Source organism: Phasianus colchicus, chromosome 2, assembly GCF_987193195.1.
Source record: "Phasianus colchicus chromosome 2, bPhaCol1.hap1.1, whole genome shotgun sequence".
In the NCBI taxonomy this organism is placed as follows: domain Eukaryota; kingdom Metazoa; phylum Chordata; class Aves; order Galliformes; family Phasianidae; genus Phasianus; species Phasianus colchicus.
Window position 1 is genome coordinate 59,507,567 of NC_143437.1, and position 22,278 is coordinate 59,529,844.

The 22,278-nt window shown below is 39.6% G+C and overlaps 2 protein-coding genes across 15 annotated transcripts in view; both read right to left on the reverse strand.

Moving 5' to 3' along the window:
- Positions 1 to 1,375: 1,375 nt before the first annotated feature.
- On the reverse strand, positions 1,376 to 10,154 carry HINT3 (histidine triad nucleotide binding protein 3). The gene is made up of 5 exons (XM_031611044.2): positions 9,963 to 10,154; positions 9,107 to 9,224; positions 7,764 to 7,833; positions 6,833 to 6,959; positions 1,376 to 5,429 (listed from the first exon to the last, which is right to left on the reverse strand). The coding sequence occupies exons 1-5, from the start codon at positions 10,116 to 10,118 to the stop codon at positions 5,382 to 5,384; spliced, it is 519 nt and encodes a 172-aa protein (XP_031466904.1). The 5' UTR covers positions 10,119 to 10,154; the 3' UTR covers positions 1,376 to 5,381.
- Positions 10,155 to 11,735: 1,581 nt separating this feature from the next.
- NCOA7 (nuclear receptor coactivator 7) overlaps positions 11,736 to 22,278 on the reverse strand; it is an 84,435-nt gene continuing 73,892 nt past the window's right edge. For 13 of the 14 annotated variants that reach the window (XM_090135829.1, XM_090135832.1, XM_031611126.2 and 10 more), the window contains 6 exons: positions 20,708 to 20,855; positions 16,516 to 16,644; positions 16,241 to 16,393; positions 15,667 to 15,762; positions 14,866 to 14,939; positions 11,736 to 13,974 (listed from right to left, as the gene is read on the reverse strand). In XM_090135829.1, coding sequence (XP_089991955.1) covers positions 13,839 to 13,974; positions 14,866 to 14,939; positions 15,667 to 15,762; positions 16,241 to 16,393; positions 16,516 to 16,644; positions 20,708 to 20,855 — 736 coding nt within the window. In that variant the 3' untranslated portion in view covers positions 11,736 to 13,838. Of the gene's footprint in view, positions 13,975 to 14,865; positions 14,940 to 15,666; positions 15,763 to 16,240; positions 16,394 to 16,515; positions 16,645 to 19,184; positions 19,732 to 20,707; positions 20,856 to 22,278 lie in introns of those variants that run through there. The other variant, XM_031611135.2, reaches the window with a different exon arrangement.

Sequence of the window (22,278 nt, forward strand, 5' to 3'; positions counted from 1 at the left end):
TCGTTACAACCTCCCTTCAGGTAGTTATAGAGAGCAATAAGGTCTCCCCTGAGCCTCCTCTTCTCCAGACTGAACAATCCCAGCTCCCTCAGCCGCTCCTCATAAGGCCTGTGCTCCAGACCCCTCACCAGCTTTGTTGCCCTTCTTTGAACACGCTCCATAATGATTCTTGACTTTTTCATCTATTGGGATTTTGCACGAAAATAAACTTTCTGACTGAGCAGGTAAAAATACAATTTTTTGTTATCCTTCTGCCTTCTTTTCATAGTGAAAAGACTAGACAAATGGAAAAAAAACAGAGATGAATGTGGTGAAATAAGTCCATTTGGAGAACAGGAGAGCCGGATGCAGGTACAGTGTGGAGGGGAAACAAAGGATGGGCTTTAATCACCACATCATTTCAGCATGTTGGAAATGGGAAAATACATGCTGCACCAGATACCAGTGGTTTGTGTTCCCTTAGCTCTCAAAACCACTCCTTTCTAAAATAATTTATAGCTTTAAAACAAGACTTATAACTTGTCATCGCAGCGCATTTAAAACGCTTTGTTTTTTGGGGGAAAAGCATTTCTAGTCAAATGACATGAGCACGAGTTAGTGGATTTCTACTCCCATTTGAGGAAACCTGGGAGTGCATTTTGTTATCAAAGTAAATCAAAATTTTAATAACACAGCTATGAAATGTGGTCTGTTTAATTCTAACAGTTTGTCAGTCCAGTTGATTCTGTTGTAGCAGTTGTTCATAACTTGGAGAAGGCAGTGTTGGGCAGTTCAGGTATCACCAGCTACAGGATGGCAGCATCAGGGAAAATAATCCATTACTCTCAAAAGATACAGTTGAGGCAGTGTGTAACCTGAGCACTCTCAGGGTGCAAGTCTAGCTTGTGCAGACTCACTAATTTTTAATTAAGACTGACCCAAGTAGTTAAGCAACAAGAACCAAGGCTTCCACTGCCATGCATGTAGTGTCAGACCGTAACATGGCCTCAGCTGTACTGCTGCTTAGGGTTGGTTTACGTATCGCTTAAGCACATCTGTAGAAGCTTTAAGTGTACCTCTCAGAACAGATGCTGAGTAAGCCCTAATCAAATGGTCTTATCAACTGTGTGGCTGTCCTATCTTGAACAAAACAAAGGGTTATTATTAAAAGCATAATTCATAGGAGGTTCATAGGGGTTGGATTTAAAAAAAAAAACCACAGCAGTAGGGCCAAATTTCCTGTCTGCCATTGTTAGGTGAACAATCTCTGAAGGGTGACAAGTCTTTCTGTCTCATATGCCCATGCAATGGCACCAAAATCTGCCAAACTGGGTCAGTGCACATGTTGACAAATCTAATTTGCTTTCAGCAATCGCCCATGTCTCAAAAGAAGTCTTTTAATGCAATTATTCTGTTTGTCCACCAAATACGCTCAAGAATAAAAAAATTGATCTTAAAGCCAGTACAGACAAGAACACACCCTATCTAATGGACATGACTGAATCCAGCTACTAGTTTTACAAAATTCTGCTTCTTCATCTGCAGTGTAGTTTCAGTTAGTATCTACAGGTGCTTTTTAGTTTTTAGAAGTTTTATTATGCAACAGGGCCTCTCTAGAGCAATAGAAATCCCCTTTAGTGGAACGGAATTTAATATATTCACTAAAAATGAAAGATGTGCATTTAAAATATTACAAATTGCTCGTAGTAGTAACTTTTCTGTCCTACCACGTAACATTCAGCTCTTCCAGTCTCTCCTGAAAGTTTACTTTTCTTATAATAACCTTATCTGCTTCCTCTGCAGTCTTTCCTTTGAGTTGAAGCCTGTGAGTTTTGCACCTGGTTTGGACTGTACATTGTACAGGAATTATCTGTATTTTGTCTTGTCATCAAAGAAAGCACTTTCAGCACTTCAATAAATATTGCACAGCAGTTGAAATGACAGCAAGAGTTTTTATGCAGGTTTTACCACTCATATTTACTTCTCATATTTGCCAAATTTCAAATACGATCTTTACCAGTTTGCTTACATTTTCATGCTTTTGCTTACAACTCATGAAGACCTCAGAATACCTACGTCTATTACCAGTTTAATCACATGGAAAATGCTGTCCTTTGTCAAAACACCTTTTTTTTTTTTTTAATTCTACATGCAACAGCATTGTATGTGTGTTTACTTCATCCTTTCAGAAGGAGGCAATTAGTGCTCTAGCACAGAAGTATTATTCTCTGGGCTTGCATTAGGCAAAACAATTGAGCATAAGAGTACAAGCGAAGCTTTGTCATTCCTAAATATGTAGTCAAAAAAGCAGCTTTTCTCAAGACGGCTAATGCTGGAACAAAGAACAGGGATAGAGGCTAAGCAACTTTCCTTTGCTTCTCAGTCTTGCCCACTGAAAATTAAAACTGCTGAGTAAATTCACTTTCCACAAGGTTTTTTAGCCATCTCTGCTCACTGCAAAACTCCACAGAAGGTTAGGGATGTTTTAAAATGGCACTATAATGCTGTTGTTGAAGAGGGTGACATAATGAACAGGGTCTGCCCACTGCCTTTTCCAGAGGGTAGCCAACAATTCTGAAACATATTCAAAGCATTAGAATAGACTTTTCAGAAAATATTTCTTAGCCCAATTAAAAAATATCTGCTGAATCCAAGAACAAAGCTCGTCAATACAGAAGGAAAATGGAGCACAGTTCCATGCTGGAAAACACTAATGAGACGCTAAGCATTCATCTCAGTAATGAATGTGACTCCATTTAGGACTTTCTTGTTTGAGCCTGTTTGAGGCTTGTTTGCTAGTGGCAGGGACAATTTGAAATTCCTATATTAATTGTCAGCAAAAGTTTTGGAAGCTAGATTATATCCTGATTTTTATCTCTCCAGTTTTATTTTCTTGTCATTATTTTGGCCCTCCTCAAACGTAAAAGTCAATCTTCACATTTCCTGCTGCATACATTTCAGTGTATTGTGGTCTAGCTTGCATGGATTTAATTTTCTCTGTAGCAGCTCAGTGTCGTTTCCTATTTGTGATTAAAACAGTGTTAACACAGCAATCTTCTGACTATTGCCCAGAGAGACTGTGAATGTCCCATCCCTGGATGCATTCAAGGCCAGGCTGGACATGGTTCTGGGCAGCTTGGTCTAGAGGTTGGTGACACTGCCCAGGCAGAGGGGTTGAAACTAGATGATTTTTGAGGTCCTTTTCAACCCAGGCCATTCTATGATTCTATGATATGATTGCATGATCCTGTTGCTGAGCAGTGCTTGCACAGCATGAAGGCCTTCTCATTCTCCCAGTCTGCCACTCCAACCAGTAGGCTTGGGGTGGGCAAGAAGCCAGGAAGGGACAACCTGCACAACCAACACAAAGCAACCAGCACGGTTATCCCATGCTGTATAATATCATGCTCAGCAATAAAAATGGAGGGAAGGTTTCTTAAAGGCTACAGTTAGGCTAGCCATTTCTACCGGACTGCTTGCAGAAGGTAATTATTGCCTTTACATTGCAAACCTCGTTCTTTTTCCACCCTCTTTACTTCATTAAACTACTAAATCACTGTTACCTTGACCCATTCTCTCCCCCATCCTGCTGGGAGCAGGAGTGAGGAGGGATCACACCACTGTATGGCAGGATCATTCCAAGATTAACATTTGTTCAGTTTATTTATACTTTTGGACAACAGTTCATGTTGGTTCTTTAAATATTACATATCACAGTTAAGTACAGTTACATTGATTAATTAGAAATCAGGACACAGATAGTACTAACTCCTCAAAAATCTTAATGTTCAGATATTTCGTGAAGTTAGGAGACCACTCAAGCCTCCCAATGTATTGCACAGAATTGATCAAAGTTCAGTGGCTTTAATTCACGCTCTTCACAGCTAATATTACAAATTAAAACCACAAAGTACTACAAATTACATGAGTGCCCACTAATAAGAATAACAAGACATTGGAAATGAGGTCTTCAGAAAAGACTAACGTTAATCCTTCTGGGTAGAAAACATTTGTTTAGAAGAGTGTCTACCTTCTGAATTATGATGTATAGTCTACTGTAATACACTGTCCACTAAGGCAACAGGTGCTGGCTCTGTGGAAAACACTGAGAAGATTATATTGAGGGAATCTTGCAGGTGCAACAGACCATCACCACCTCAGCTGCATCTCAGTGCAACAGCCAAGGGCACTTGGTTAATTAGGCACCAAGAGATAATAGTTTGTGAATAAAGAAAATCCACTCCATGTTTACTGGAGTTAAACTTTCCAAACAGTCTGCCTTAACATGGTATTGAAAAACAGACCTAAAGTTGCTGATTAAGAGTCATGCAGTGAGGGCAAGTGTTCAGCAGATTCCATAAGCAATTCAGAACACAATCCCTACATGTTCTGCTTTTGGGCTGAGCCCCTGCTACTCCAAATTCAGATCAAACTGCTGTTATGCAAGCCTGCTACAAACTCACTGTACTGAAGACCCATTTGTTTTGTGACCTCATTTAGAAATCAAATCTAGCCAAGGCATTAGTAATCTCCAAGTGACTTCCAGTGAGAACAATATCAGAATAATCTCAAAATCTGTGTGGTTTTTTTTTTTTGGTTTTTTTTTTTAATTTCTTCCACCACAATGCAGAAGAGCAGTGCTTTAAAATCAATTCTTCTGAACTCTTCACATATTTGTAAACATACAATAACTAATTAAAAATATTGTGCACATGAGAGGGGAACAATCTGCAGGTCCAACATACAACCACTTATACATCCAAGTAAACAACGTTCTATGGTTTAGCACTATCACATCTCGGGCACATACTGTATTAACATTTACTACGTCACTGCCATGCAAGTAAGAAGGGCAATATGTTAAAGTGGTTTAGCACCAGAAAAGTTAGTAGTGTACTTTCAGCAAGGTACCTACTACTAACCAGGCATAGGTAATATATCGTACAAGAACAGACTGAAACTGAAAATACTTTAAATGTTGCCTGCAATTCCAGAGTGATGCATCTTTAAAATAAAAGCTAGATTCCACAGTAAACATTACCTTCGGTACCATGTGCATGCTGTTACTACCAACCTGTTTTCTTAGAGTGCATTCTGCTGCTATACCCCACATTCTACTGGGAAAAGTTGCCTACATATGTGTATGTATTATGTATGCATATATATGTATACGCATATATAAAATCATAATTAAAATGCATTTCCTTATTGTCAGAGAAATATGCAGACTTCTGAAGAACCCAAACGTGAGAATTAGGTTGACAGCTCTATGTTCAGTATTTCCTCATAAGGAATTAAGCCTTTTTTATCCTGGTATATAATTGGCAACAAACTGTGCAACCTTAAATCAGAGTTCAAAGACAAAGAACAAAATGGCTAATGACACAAGGCTAAGAGCGCTCTCAGCTGGCAGCATTTTCAGTTTGCAGTCGCTCAATCAGTTGCTCAGCCTATGAAAGAGAGAACACAACACATTAACTATGCAGCAGACAGTCAGTTGGCTGAAAAATCCACTTTAAAAATAGTAACAGCATGACACTGACAGATACAGCATATATTTGTCATTTTTACGGATAAAGCATACAAAGAAGTAAAATACCATGACTGTTTTAAAAAGCTGATTTTGTCATGTTTTCACTAAACTCCCACTAGGTGATGAGAAAAGGGAAAAAAAAAAAAACCAACAACTATGAAAGTCAGAAGATGGTTGAGCAAAGTAATCACTGTTAAACTATCACATTTTAAGGACCTGGGAAGACAGTGCCCAGAACAACCAACCTATGAGAACTGGAATTCCTTGGGACACTCTCCAGAACAGCATCTCGTGGCCTCTTCACACCTCACAACTGCACTGTAGTCATACACTTTACTGAGTGATGGAGAGCATTTGTGTGCAGTTTGTGTCATTAGAAACATATTCATTCTTTGGTTATGTCACTAGGCCCATCCACACTTTTTCTCATCATATGGCTACTTGTGTACCACATAGCTGGGACCATTACATTTTGTACGTATTTGCATCGTATATATCTAAAAAAAGCCCTGACAATTCAAGAACATTTTCCAACTTGACAACTGGGCAAAATATCTTTTGAATTGCATCCACACTGGATAACCAAAGCTGGTATGGAGATCCCTGAGCCAATCCAAAATAGTAAGCAGTATAACTTGACAAGCCATAGGTTTTTTTTTTTTCCCCTCTGTGGTGCTCTGCTACACAGCAGATTGACCTGCTTAATTCAAGATAGGTGAGTTCTCCATCAAGCTACCACCACAAAGAAGCTGAGTTTTTCCTCTTAAACAGGCTGCCATCATCATCTTTAGGAGAAATTTTTGTCAGCATCTTTGCCTTGGGGTTGCCCAATGTCTCTATAGACAGTAAACAGTACAAACAGTGCTTCAGTACAGCAAACATTTGTTTCAGTCTAAGGATGGCAAGATGAGTAAAAAATGTATGAAATGATAAAAGCAACCATTAGTGGCCATATTTTTCATCTAGATTGGGCCATATGTTATACATGTCTTTGTTCAACCGTCACATTCCAATAAATCTTTTCATATTAAACAAATACTTACAAAGTCTAGTCAGAAGCAAATCACATCAATCTAAGCTAAGCATTAAATCCAGAACTACTGCACGGTTTGCTGGTAATGTTAGTCACTCTACTTCCATTGGTAAGTGTAAACAGTATTAAATTTTACCCATTGCCTTTTCTCAAATAGGTAATGCAAAATATAACAAATAATTACAGTAATGATAAAAATAATTGCCCAAAGAATATTCTGGATGTTAGAAAGACATCACATTTTCAGCTTGCAATCAAGAATCTCTGAAAAACTTCATTACACTTACTGTGATAAACCAGTAGGAGTTGATTCTGTAAATCAGTCTGGATAAGAATCCTAGCTGACTTGCCGGGGCCAAGACATGCAGGTGCAAGTGGGATATTGAGCAGAAAGGAGGCCAGTGAAAACCCATTCTTCAGAAAGAGAAAACAAGTTAAAAACACCAGTGAAATTAATACAGGACGTGGAACATCACTCAAGATCATCATCATTCGAGATCAACCAAATAAAGAAATTTACTCATAACATTTTCCTTTTACATTGCATGAAAAATAATTTGTCCTTTCCTTTCAACATGCTCTGATGCAAACCCCCCAGAAGACCATCAAAAACTTACTTCACATCTCTCTATCTAGCATACTGTGCTAAAACGAGGGTTAAAAACCAGGAATATTCCTTAGATGCATCATACCTATTTTTCACCTGGAAAGCTAACTATCACCACATTAATGTGGCTTCTACCTATTTTAAACAGGAAGACCCATCTCCCTGCATTCTACACTATTTAAATTATGTTACAACTCACTTCATGTTGGCTACCAAACACACTGGCTTAAATTAAATGAATGCAGGTATAACTCTGAAACACAGTGCAGTGCCCTGGTGAAAGTGACAAAATTTATCTTTCCCCCCATTATTGGAGTCAATGTTCAGCACATAACTGAAGAGCAGCCTTTTAGATAAGCTGTGTGAATTGGCCTCCCTATTCCACATGCGTGCAGGAAAGAATCTCAAAGTTGGAATGCAATCTTCACTGGAAACTTATCAGGAAAAAAAAAAAGAAGTTTACATTCAGTGCCAGAACATGAGACTGGACAAGTCACCTGGTAAGTCAAGGCAAACCCAATAAGTCATACTACAACTGTAACATGGTATCTAAAATAGCATTTTGAAAAGTCAAGAATATACTAATTAACATGGAAGGCTCAAGAACATACCTTATGTCATTCATGTCACTAAAATTATTTTTCTGGAGAATAGATTTTCCAACTTCCATCATTCTTTTCACTATTAAATACAAACAAATTTCATTTACTGTTTAGCTTAAATAATATTTTACATATCACATGACTTTAGAGTCAAATAGTTTGAAGCAGGTGCTTTTAAGAAAGAAAACCTTCAAATATTAACTTCAACGATGATTACATTGAGATTACAAGCTAGTGTTTGCTTTATTCGAAGTAGAAATACTGTAACTGCTCATAATAAAATAGACTGTCAAAACAGTGCAGTGCAAAGTTTGATGTGAAAATCACTACTGTTACTGATTTCCACATTAATGACACTTTTAGGTTACAGTTTACTAATCTCATGTTATGTCTCTACACAGCAACAGGACGTTGACCTCTACGTCCTTTGCAGCTTGGCATTAGAAAGTTTCAGATATGAAACAAAAATTAAAGATAAAGTACAATTAAACCATCAGCCCTACTTATTACTAGGACAAAGTTTTCCTTACTGTAAAAGAGAAGAAAGCCTAACGCAAAATCTTCCAAGGTAAAAGCATAAAATAACTGTCATGAAGCAAAACACACAGAAGTTGTTTCTGGAGAAAACTCCAACATTAAGAAGTCAAATAAGATGATTCAAAAATTTGCAACACGCGACTACAATGCTTCTCTTGCAGCACCTGTCATTTTCCCCAAAGCAGAATCTGTTCATGCATTTATGGATGTAATTTTTCCTATTACTCAACACACTTAGCTGGGCATTTCTTGTGAAACAACTACATCTGGGATGATGTTTCAGCAACAATAACAAAAAAAATCAAGTATGCAGACAACACATCACAGCTTCAATATCTTATGATCTTATCTTTAAAAAAGATATCTAACTTCATTGGAACATTGTTTCTGTTTTTCACTCTCCATCTCTTTTCCCAAAGAACAACGTAGCATATTATAAAACACGTATTTTATAGAATTGTCATTTTTTTTCCAATGGCCTGTATACCTAGGAAAATGCAATGAAGCTGCACAAATATACTTTAAAAAACACAGTGGCATTTCCAGCAAAGTGCAGAAACGTCTGTACTCCATGCAAACAAAAAGAGATTTCCTGTATTAGTGCAGCATTACCCTAGAATAGCACAAAAAACATGATGGAGTTTCCCAGCAAGAGTAACTCCCTACCCAACTCACTCACGTCATGCATTTTGGTGTTTTACAACCACAGACAAACGATGTCCAAAGCTGTAATTTACTTGACAGCACGCTACATAAGACTGTGAAAAACTACTTGCCCCTGATCTAAGCAGACTAACACATATTTTCAGCCTTACCTATGGGCACATGCTCTGACTTCAGCGTTTTGCAGTTTCCCATGTGCTCTACCGGCACTACCAGGTAGTGGTGAGGGGCACCAGGCCTGATATCTCTAAAGCAAACAAGGTCTTCATACTGCAGAGGAATACAAACACATCACACGATCAGGATGAGGACAGGTAACAGAGTTGGTCTTCCCCTATTACCAGTTTGATATTACTTGGTATCAGATTTGAATCAGCTAGCAAAAATATCAAGACTACAGCCTATTTTCTTCTGTCACTACACTGAAGCAAGCCGTCTTGGAGTCTGCCTGCTGAAGCATTTGAGCACAGTCTTGTTTTCTCAGCTGACATTCTGCAGCCTGAATTCCTCAGCGTCTAACAGCAATGGCAACTGCACTTTTAGCTACTGTACAACAACGACAAGCTATTTCTTTTTCTGAGGAATGCTTCATTGCTGCCTCCATAAAAGAACAGACAACTGCTATGGCTACATGGCAAGCCCAGGACAGGGATCCCTCAGCTGACCCCCTCTGTTAGCTGGAAATAAAGACACCACCTTCCTCAGAGAGAGAACAGGGCTCAGATGGCCTACATACACCCAGGATTTCACGGTTTGATCTGCAGTCCACATAAGCGAACTCCTTTGTGCTCCCTCTGTTTCGTGAGAGCTGCCACCCGAGCTCAGCCAGGACGGACAGCACAGCTCCCTTCCGCGCGGCCGCCTCACGCCGCAGCCCGGCCCTGCGGACCGACGGGTTCTCGTCCCCCCATCCCACCGCGGGGAGCGGGCCGCGGCGCAGGGCAGCGCGCTGCCAAGGGCAACGAGGGCGGCGGCGGCGACCGCGACCCTCCCTCCGCTCCTACCCACCTGGCAGGGCAGCAGCGCGGTTCCCGGCTCCTCCCGGCGGGCGATCCTGCAGAACACGCACTTGCCGTCGTAGCCGCCGCTCGCGGGTTCTTTCCCCTCGGCCAGAAGCTGCTCGCTCCCCGGGCCGGCGGCGGCCGCGGCCTCCTCGCCCGCCATCGTCCCTCTCCTATGCAGGCACCGCCCCGCGGCCGGCCGCGGGCCCACCCACCCTCACGTGCTCGCGGCGTGCGCCAATGGCGGCCCTGCGGCGCGCGGGGCCCGGCCTCGTCCGCGCGCCCGCAGGCGCGGAGGGCTGCAGCGGGGGAGCGGCGGGCGTTCAGCGGCTGTCCGACGTGGGCCGAGTGCACGTGCGCTTAGGCTTGCGCGTGGCACCCGCGGGTGACCGTAGCCACGTAAAGCAGTCCGTTCGGTCGAGGCTCTGGAGCAAAGCACCGCCTCTGTTCAGCATAAGTTTTCTGTAAAAAGGCATAAGCTGGAAATAAAATAAACTGAACACACTCTGACCTCGTTTAAATCAAAGCTGAAAGATGCTATTTCTCAATGGTAGTTAACCTTCGGCTTTAGAAATGTTTTCTCAGCTTGCTCACACTGCCTGCAGGCCTCAGCCCGTGCTTAGAGACCAGGAGGCACCTAAGCGAGGCACTTAGAATCACTCACACAATCACTAAGGTTGGAAAAGACCCCTAAGATCATCTATTGTGATTACCTGCCTACCACCAGTATTGCTCATTAAACCATGTCCCTTCGTACTGCTTCTACCCTTAGATCCCCCAGGCATGGTGACCACCACCACCACCCTGGGCAGTTCTAATGCCCACATACTCTTTCTGAGAAGAAATTTGTCCTGATATCCAACCTGAACGCTCCCTGGCACAACTTGAGGCATTCCCTCTCATACTATCACTATCACCTGGGAGAAGAGGCTGACCCCCACCTTGCCACAACCTCCTTTCAGGTCACTGTATATAGTCTTGGGTTGAAAAGGACCACAATGATCATCTAGTTTCAACCCCCTGCTACGTGCAGGGTCACCAACCACCAGACCAGGCTGACCAGAGCCACATCCAGCCCGGCCTTGAATGCCTCCAGGGGCATCCACAACCTCCTTGGGCAACCTGTTCAGTGTGTCACCAACTTTCTGTAGAGAGAGAGGCCTCTAGAATCCCTATATCTTAAGGTTTACATGCAAAGATTATTTGGAAAACAGCTGTGTTTTACCTGGCTCTAAAGCCAGCTTTGCACAAAAAGACCAGTACAAGCATTGCAAACCAGCATCAACCTCCAGTGCCTCACAGGGCACTTAGCAGCATGAGCATTTCTATACAGTCCCAAAGAAAAAACTGTTATCTCCTAAGGTATATACATGCTCCACGTTACAAAAACAAGCTCTTTCTAAAATAGTTATGGCTATAAGAGCAAAATTACTAGTGACTATAGTTTTCCTCTTAACTTATAAACATACTACAACCATTGCACTCAAGGTAACGTTCAAAGAAATGTTCAAAAGCATACTTGCTATATTAATATGTTCATCATAGTTTATTTTTTCCTAATGCCAATTTTCTTTACCTACTAAATGCATACATTGATAAAGCCGAGAACCAAGTGCTTTCAGGTGATTTTTTGCTTTTGTCTCACTTGGAAAGGAAAAAAAACAGAAAAAACTTCAGCAATATGAAGATGGTCCATAGAACAATCATGTTCACAGCCTTCTTTCACTTTAAAAATGTATTAAAAGCAGTGAGTAAAAAAGAAAAGGATCTGCAGCAAGTCTCTGAATGCATAAATTCCTTTATTGAAAATATTGTGATAGCACTGCATTACATATATTCAATATTCATAGTTTCAAGGGTCACAGAATTTGATTGAACAACACTGCTTGGATATAGAACACAGCGTCTAGATATGCTCTGACAAGTATAATATAATGAACTAAGTTGTAGGTAGCAATGGTGAAACGAGTGTAAAATGTTGAACTTGGCTTTGGGATTGTAGATTTTTTATTTTTGAACTAGTAAGTGGTCTGCCACCATCAGAAGAGCAAACGGTACTACATATTCCTGGTGCCTTAAAGCATTATGCTATCAGCAACCTGGAAGATACTTCACAGCGCGTTACCAATAAATGTATTTATGGCTGTAGTAGACCGCATAGATGGGAAGTGTGAAAAGCTTACGTGCAGCATGTTACAGGCTTACTGTGTATAGCATTGGTGTTAGATTGTGAAGTTTAAGTGCAGGACTAAGATTTATTAATGCTTTTGAAAAAAAAATAATTTGGCTTCTTGTTTTATTACGAATATATTAAAAATGGGAAGAGCAGTAACTAAATTGAGTTGCATTACTCAATAATATCCCAAAACACCATTTCTAAAACCTGTCTTTCTTGGGACAATCCCACATTCCGTACTAATGGCAGGTCGGTGTTTGGTCAGAACTGGATTGTGTGAATATAACCATAGCTTAACTGAAAAGGAAGATTCTTCAGAAAACAGTAAGACTGGTGGTCTTCTGTCACACTTTTTCTACTTGCTGACATTTTCATGGCAGTAATCTGGTTAGAATTTAGCCAAATACTGTAATGCGGTATTTTAAATGTTGAAAGGAAAATTATCTGATTGACTATTTCATGAAAAAAGCACAAAACAAGGAAGAGTACTTATTTGTCTGTCAAATCCTAATCCAGCCTGCTGCTTCAAGTCATAAGGAAGGAAATAATATTAATTGCTAAGAAAACAAATACTACACTAATATGGCCCAGCCTGTTAAAGAAACAGCATTCTTCTCCAAATTTTCAGACTGTGTGTTTCCCTTAACAAAGCAGTTATTCAGTATGTAAAGAAATGCTCAGAAAAAGCACAGTGGGTGGTTTATTTTGAATCATTTGGTGGTGATACAGGAAACAATCATCTCTTAGAAACATCCCTTGTAAACAGTCAAATAGCACTAGGACAGATGCTCAGAGCATGCTGTCCCAATTCTGCTGACTGCACCAGCACACCAGACTGTACAGCCTACACCAGGTGGCATTCTGCCCAGTGTCTCCACACACTGCCAAAATAATAATCTATTAACTCTGCTTACACATTCCTTAATGAGAAGTGCTAACCACCTTTTCTCTCATCTCAGAGAAAGCCAGAATTATGCACTCAAGTGTTTCTGCCAGAAAATAAACCCTCTTATCTGGGTTAAATGAAAACCAAATCTCATTTACAAATAAAATAAAAATTAACTTCAGAAATCAAATAAACTGATTCAAAATAAATGCCGATGCATAAGAAACCTACCTGAATAGTAATTATTTACCAAATTAAGATCTGAAATATTAAAAAGAAAAAAAACCTCATAGCTAATGCATTTACAAAAAAGTCTGCTATACAATAACAATAAATAAAAAGAATTAAAAAACATGTTCCCTTAAGTGCTGTGTACACCTACTTATGATTCTTTTCCATGGCAAACAGTATGCTGTAGATTTTGGTGAAGTAACTTTTTATTTTTGGTTAGCATTTGTACACTGAACATAAATATATATGGAATGTACAAGACAGATATAGTTTTCCCACAGTATTTTTTTTTTTTCCACAGTTACAGAAAAAGTTTTCAATTTATACACCATCGATGTTTTCATAAGCATCATATCTTCAATGGAGGAGCATAGAAGAAAGGAGTAAAAAAAATCTGACCGATCTTGTATTGTTCCATCTCCTTCTGCCTCTGAAAACCAGCTGTTTTTCCTTGGTTATTTTTTGCGTAGTCGTGCTCTGGTATGACTTGAGGGAAAAAAAAAGCGTGTAACATTGTGAGGCAGCCTGCACCTTTTATTTAGCTTTTGAGTGCCTAATGGATCCAGTCCGTAAGGCAGTCAGTAAGTACTTCATTCAAATGTCCATACTTCTACATCCTGTATTATGAAATCTTCTTTCTTAGATAAGATGTCATTATTGAAGGTGCTGCAGGAGTTGCTTCGTCCATGATACAGGTCTGCATCTAACCATAAGCCAAATCGTCCACTAAAAAAATACACATGAAATGTCAGGTTATATTTAAGCAGAAGCTGTAGAGGAGTGCTATGGAGAAAAGTAGGCAATTCTGAGAACAGATGGGATTGAACATGAAGGCTTAACCCTGGCAAAGCACTTGCAAATAAGCTTGCTTTTGTTCATACAGGCAAATCACAGCAGAGCACAAGCATGAGTGTGCACATACAGTGCCGTATGTGCTTGGCTTTAGTGCCATCAGTTCCAGTTGCTGCTGGTGAGCAGCCTCCCAAACATGGCTGGAGTCCAGCTGCTGCAGAGCACAGACAGCAGGGACCTTTCCCTGCTCTAGATATGGTGCCTTCCAGTTTAGGAGGAGAGATGTTTATGCATCCCCAGTGCAAACCATGGCCAGATATTGCACGTGATAGCCTGCTGTCAGCTTCAGTTAGTTGCACAGCCCCTGATTAGCCCCTCATTTCATATCCACTGACTTTTGAAATTTAGGACCTGATCAAGCACTGTCTGTATCCTAGCTGTTCAGAGCAACAGAATAATGGCAGTTTAAAAGCGCCATGTGAGAAACACTAGATGTTGATGGCAAAACTGCCATTACAGATTATCTTCCAGCAGCAAACCTCTTCAGCAATGAGAAGTGTATCTAACCCAAACACCTGTTTTTTCCAACCTCCCCCAGCCACTAAAGATTACTTGCCCAACATCAGTTGCTATCTTTAAGTGATGGAAATTGCTTTAAGTCTGTAACAGAAATCAGATTGCTGAGATATCAGTCCTACACAGTTTACTAAAATTTCAGCAGTTTCACTGATTAGTTTTTCCTGCAACTACCACGGTCCTTATGCTCCTTAAGAAAAAGAAAAAAGTTAGCTAGACTACTTGAAAAAGAAGCAAATGTTCACTTACCCTCCACCTCCAAGCTCCAGAGAGGTCATGTCTCCATTGATGAAGTAAGTATTCTCCCCACTCCATTTGAATACCTGAGGGTGAAGAAGAACAAAGCTACATGGACTGTGAGGATTCTAGCACTACAAAATTAGCAGGGACTGGCTCTTAGCAGGTATTTTTTTGATGCAGTCATATTTTATTTTCTTTTTGATTGGCAAGGAGGAAGAGGCAGCAGTTAGAAAGAAAAGGAACAGTACATGTTTAAAATCAGGAACAAGGCATCCTAGTCATTTTCACAATTCTGCTTGCATCTTTAAATCAACAGGCATTCTGAAAAGAAAAAGGCCAATGCATTCAATATTGAAAAATACACAAGTTATGGACATCAGGGGGTTTTCCAGTGGCACTTTTGTCTCTCATTTGATGTCATTATGATCCTAAGCATATGTGAAATTATATCCTACTCTTGACATCTACTAACTTCCAAGGTGAGCCTTTGACAGTTTACTCCTTACTATTCCTTGCTTCCTTCCCTCCCTCAATCAACTTGAAACTTGAAATCACTGCTTACCCTCACTTCAAATAATTCAAATATAGCCTGTTTTGCTTAAAGTGTTCACTGAGATAAGTGATCAGCTGCATTCACCAACAGCTTCTAAAAATCACAGAGTGCCTTAGGTTGCAGGGGACCTTAAAGATTATTTAGATCCAATCTTCCCTCCCAACTCCCCCCAAAAAATGCAGTCTCCATAAAAGTTTTCTCATAAATTTTTCAGAAGTGGAATCCAAAAATATATGAGGAAGAGAACACCACCTTACCTTGAAATTCGGACTGAATGTGTAGAGGAATGTTTCACCAGTGCCATAGTAATGGTCACTAAACCTGAAGGGATGTGTAGCATATGCTCCAAAAATCTGTCAGAATAAACATTTTTTGAGAACATAAAATTCAAGAGGAAACAAAAAACATTTTTCAAAATACTTTCTGAGCTGGTGTTTCATGTTAAAAGAACTAACTGGTGAAATACACCAGCTGAGCAAGCATTCCTGCAAATTTTTTCTGTCTTTCAACATAAAGCAAAATGACAACAGGAATGATGACTCCAGGAGCTGCTGAGTACTAAGTACACCACCAAGAAGGTGTTATTTGCAACTTCCACGGCCAATGTTAAAAGGAGCACTCATTGTAATTATGAAAATATGTAGTTTTATTTCTATTAGTGCATATGTACTTTCCTGCCTGAAAGTTTAGTTTAAGCAGTACAAAATATAAATAGAATAAAAGAAATCAGCAATGTTTTATTGTGGTATGATATCACTTTGCAGTATGATTAGCACTTCCTAATGACACGTTTATTTTCAGTCCAACCCCTGCACAACAAATACTCCTCACCTCGTTGTCCATATCCTTGATGACAAGGAGAACTGGACTGTCCAGAGATGCCGATTTGCGGTACAGAGTCTTCAGGCTAGTCCCGTGCTCCAGAGTGCTATATGCGAGCTGCCACGGGTAGCCCTGCACTCTTGCAGGCAAGCGCCGGGCAAGCTGGGCAGTGAACGGGGATAAATGGTCAGGCATTCAACCAGTTACATCACAGGTAGCAGAACACCCCACACTTAACAGAACTAATAAGGAATCTAGATTTTTTTTTTTTTTTTCAGTCATACCTGCTCTATGTGCATATTTTCCAGAAGTGCACTGTGATGCTTTAAGACAGGTAAAGCATCATCATCATCTTCTTCTCCATAATAACTGCAAACACTCTTCCGCCGTTTTGCTTCTTCTACAGTAATGATCTGAAGCAAGAGAACAAGTGTCAGACCTGAAGTACAGTTCTTATGCTGTCAGCCCTCTATGGAAGCAAATTCATTTAAAGCAGTATAGTCATCATCTGCCATACTGCATGAAGCAAAACCACGGAATGAAATGGTTACATCAAAGCAAAGGCAGCCCACTAATAGGGTAATTCTCAAATGGCGAGGTCTGAGACAGCATGGACAGCACGGTCCGAACGCCTTCAAACCCCCCATGGCCTTCTACTACTGTTGAGTCCTTTGGAATTAATAAACACTGATGTGAGCAGGTGACATCACATGGTCGTTCTCAGACATAAACGGTCTTGAGTCAAAAAGTGAAAGCACACTGACTTATTTCCATGCCATCCCACGCACAGCTTCACTTTACGGGAATTTAAAGGAGGTAGACACAAGCTTCTTCATTTTCTCTCGTGCAGTAAGGTTACCACATACTATTTTTATAGTATTATATACTATAATTAGTGTATTATTTTCTTAGGTACTAACGCATAAGAATATGAAAGGGTTCAAAGCTTCACTTCTCTTCTTTTCTAAAACAATCCCTTTCTTCTGTGTGGTGTGTATGTGTGGCAGGGGGAGGTGTTGTTTTGTTACTGATTTTTTTTGCTTTTGTATATGCAAACTCAAGCAGAAACAATATAACAAAACTACAAATGTAAATCAACTGAAATAGATTTTGCAGCTGTATCATGAAAGAGATGCACTGAGTAAGAATTTGAGCACTCAGTTTATGCAAGTTCTTGAAAATACAAACTACTCTTTGAAAACTTCTATTTATTCACTTTCTGAAGAATTTCTATGGAGAATATACAGTATTTTAAAAGGTGAGCCAATACTTATACTTCTAAGTCAGATTTGAATTTGAATGCTTGTTAAATGAAGCACAGACTTTTCTCCAACAACTACGGGTAGGTCACAGCTCCTTTTCTGACAAAGCTGAAAACAAAGTGAGAATGCAAGTCCGTGTATTTAACACCCGTCTATAGACGTGCTCAGCAGCCTACAGCATGCCAAGAGAGACAGAGGATATGCTCCGAGCCACGTGCAAGGGCTTAGAGATGGGGCTGATGAGAAAGAAAAGGGGAAAGAAAGAGGCCCAGCTACAAAAGCTAGGAAACTTTAAATCAGCATCTTTCTATGAGCTTAATGCCACAGCAGTCTTATCTCAGAAGAGCAATCTCAAAATGTTACTGCACAGCACTCTGTACAGCTTCCACACACCCTCCTACAAATGCAGCTTCTGAGTGTCTTTCACCGAATACACTGGTTGAGTTTGAACAACTCCCCCACACTTTCATAACTGCTGCTTCAACTTGCAAGAGTCATCAGCAGCCAAAATACACCTGGAGGTCCTATACACACCTGACCCACAGGCAAGAAATTTACCGGACAGACTCCAGGTGGAGGTTTAGCCCCACCACAAAGTGAAGAAGGAACTTTCCATAAAAACCAGGACTCGTGAGGAGCTCTATGTGTGAAGGATAAAGCCCTAGTGAAGCCAGTCATGCATCACATGCCAGCATCTCCAGTGGGAGAGGAGCAAGGCCTCTGCTGTGCTCGCCCCCATCCACCCCATGTCCATCCAAAGGCACCCCATGTCCATCCAGCACCTGCAGTGGGGAGCAGGGCAAAAATCCAGCCTGCAGGATGAACGATCCGTGCCCCAGCAAAGCCAGGCAGTACAGATATTTCTGCCAGTGGTACTCAAGTGCAGCTGCATCCTGACCCTACAGCCCAGGCTCAGGGGGATCCAAACACTGGAGGAAATTCTGTGTTAGACATTTTTCAGTGAGGCTTTGAACTGCAAAATTAAACCAATTTATAAATAAATAAATGAAAGACAAAACAACTGCCTCCTCAAACTGTTACAGGAAAATGATCTTTCTGCTTTTATCCCTGCTCTTTTTCTACCTCTTAAATGTTTTTCTTCCCTACCCAGGCCATTATTATTAATATAAATTTTTTAATCTGAATGAACATCTCTTTCATTTTAAAGCAGAAGTACCTGAACTCCTATTATAAATGTTATTCTTTAGGCTTTCCAGGAAGAGGAAGAGGGGAGAAGTACCAAATAAATCAACCACCAGCAGGCATCTGTAGCAAAATACAACCAAACTTGCAGATATAGGCAACTGCAGAAAAACTACTAACATTGCAGTAAACTTCAAAACCACTCTAAAAACATCTTCAGTCCAGATACCTAGTCTACAAGTGCTGCTCTTTCCACTGAATTGAAGCATATATTTGAAGAAACTTCAGTTTCAAAAATTGAAAAAAAACCTAAGATGTCAAATCAGATATTTACTGACCACACAAACCCAAAAACAAATGAAAAGAATCAACAGCTACAGAAATTGTATCTACAGTATTTTTCAGAGATGTTACAGGAAAGAGAAACAAGCTACCTGAGGTGGAAATACTGTTTTAAAATTCATCTGAGAACAGGGTACTTTTCACTAGCACAGAAGTAGTACTGTATCAGATCTATGCTGTTCAAATAGGAACACAGTTCAACATACCTCCACAAAAGGTTCCTCCTGGTCAGGTTTGGCACAGTAAAGAATCTGAATATTCAGTGGCATCTTTTGCCTTTTCATCATCTATTAAATTAATTTGCAGTATCTAGTGTACTTCAGTGTTCCAGTGGCAAGAGTTCCTGCCCACAAACGTGACAGACAGCCTCTCCTTATGACACAGTTTGATAAAATTGCTTATATGCTTCTCCACAATTGCAGTTTCTGTTTCCCCAGAAGGGAGAGTGGTAGTTTCACAATAGTCATGCCCAAATTTGGACTTACAATGGATATTTCCTGGCAGACCTACTTTAAATCTGTGAGGCTTGAATATATTACAAACAAAAGAGACACACCTTAAAACTGTTTCCAGCTAATTATTTTCCCAATATATATTTAAACAAAACAATGAGAGAAGTTCCCAGAGAGGTTGGATCTTTCCCACCTCTGTTCTTTGGATCATTGGCCCTACTCCTCCATTTTGGATTTGGAAAAATGCAAATAACAACTGAAGAATGAAATGAAGTGTAAAATAGGACTGCACCAGCTCTGAGAAAAACAAGGAATGAAAACCTTTCCCTCCCCCCCCCATGTTGCAGTTCACAAAACACCAACATCGTGAGACAACAAAACTTTAAAAATAAAAGCTATTTACAATCAAAAGTAATTTTGCTACATTTCAAATGACAAGTTCCATTCCCAAGCTCTAATAACTGTAATTCTGAACATACTTCAATTTGAAAGTAGAAATGTTTGAAAAACAAGGCAATAGAATTTTTTTTTTTTTAAAAACAAGTTTAAGACAAATGATCACAACTAAGTTACTTCCCAGTCAGGAAATTATCTATTTGTTAATTTATCACATATCACAATATAACAAGTGCTTCAGGATTCATAAATATAATTAGAAAAAAAGCACGTAAACTTATTTTCCTTAGAAATTAGTTTTGATATGCATGAGACACAGATAATAAAGACAGGAACACCAAGTAGTTAAAACAGACTGCAAAAGTCCCTGGATGAACAAGTCTATCCATCTTACAACTATCATTTAAACTTCTATGTGTAACTCAGAAGTGAAGATCTGTCTGGTATGACAGTATCTCATACTAATTTCAGTGAGCGCATAGGAGTCTGTGCTGGTGTTCACAGATACATGTGCTTTTGGGAGAATTTATTAATAGTATATAAATACAACATAAATTTAGCAATGCTGACAACATACAGCTGTATAGTTTTGCAAAAGGCTAACATCACATTTGCCAAAATACATGCATAGTAGGTACCGGTGGTAAATCAGAAAACTGTTTAGCTGTTTGCCTGCAGTTTCTGGGAAGAAAAGAAAGAAATACTGAAAGAAGATGAGTACATTTATGTGACCGCTGCAACTCTTGGAAGAGTTCCTATGTGAAGCAGAAAACATTATAAAAAGAAATGTAAAAATTGTCAAAAGAGCAAGTGCTGAGACTCTTAACAGGGCATGCACAATTGATACATAGATAGTTCACAAAGTGGCAGAAAGCACCCACCTCCCAGCTTTTAGTAGTGGGCTCACTGAAGAAGTTGTCTATCATGTCAAGCTCCTCCTTTTCTACCACAACAAAACCTTGCTCTTTGGCATCTTTCCCATATATTTCTGGTGACCACTGAACAAAAAACGTGTACAAGTGATCCACCCTGTAAACAGAAAAGGAAGAAACGACCATTTTTCAGTGATCCATGAATATAGCAGTATCATGTAGTACGGAGATTTCATCTGGGGACAAAGAAGGGATAACCACATGCACTGGGTACTCAAATACTTCCACTCTCACACACCACACACAGCAGTAGCTCCTTCCCCCCAGTAACATGAAGTACTTCAAGGTTTCTCTGCTTTCCCTCCCTGTCATACATTTTTTCTCCTTTTGCTATACACACAAACAAAGCATTATGGAAAGACTAAGTGGCTCATCTAGTCCCATACAATTCATATTAAAACCACCAAAAATACTGTTTGGTATTAGAAACATGTTTCACAGAAGTTAAATCCAAGAGAAAGGAAGAAAAACACTACCATCTCATTTCAATTAGTTTGACCTTCTAAGTAAAACGAGCCATTAAGCATCACCAACAAATTCTACATGGCATTTCTAGCTGACCTCTAAAATTTAGAGACTAATCACAAAAGAATTTTTCACCCTATCACAGTAATGAAAAGGAGCAGCTACTGACAGCTTTGTCAATGATATCAGCAGCATGAGTACATTTTCTTTAAAGAGATGTTGTTTGACAATATCCATAATGAACAGAGGCAAAAAATTATAATAATTTATTTAGTATATTCCTTTAATCCAGATAGCTCTGAAGATCAAAATTAAAATGAACATACGCAAAACCAAACAGGAATACATTAGTGGATCCACTGTCCAAGAAACTGAATGGACAGCAGAAATCAAACCCTAATTAAAGAGGGCAGGCAGATAGACAAATAAGTACTTAGGACACTGAATCTTTCTTCAGTTATTTACCAGAGAGATTCCTCTGGCAATTCCTTGATCAATACAAAAGAATTAAAATCCTAGTGAATCCTAGATTCCTTCACTTTATACGTCATGTTACTTGCACTTCCAGTATATGCAAAATTATCGTAATATGAATAACCTTAAAACACTTGGATTCTTGCACTTCTGGATTCTGTTCATAAATACAGTTCCAATGATTTTTACAACTGAGTCTATGTTTTTTGTTCTATGTTTCTACCAGTAAGAGCTACAGTCTGCTGTCAGTTGTAACTGCAGAAACCGATAGTCCTAAAATTGTTGTCTGCTCATGATAGCCACATTAATTCCTAGATAAAGTAAAATATTTGTGGGGCTTGACTCACTTAGACCTTATGAAATTTGATTCCAATTTCCACTACCCCCAGAAAGTATAAAGTGTTGACATTTCTGCTTCATGTCCCAATCATGAAAAAGGGAACAAATTAGTTCTCTTCCTTGCACATTCACAAAACATTTCCATAGTGCATGGCTACTAGATGACATAGTTGAATTTAAGTTTTTTGTTATCAGAAGTACTGTATCTGTGAAACATTTTAAAAGAATACAACAACATGCAG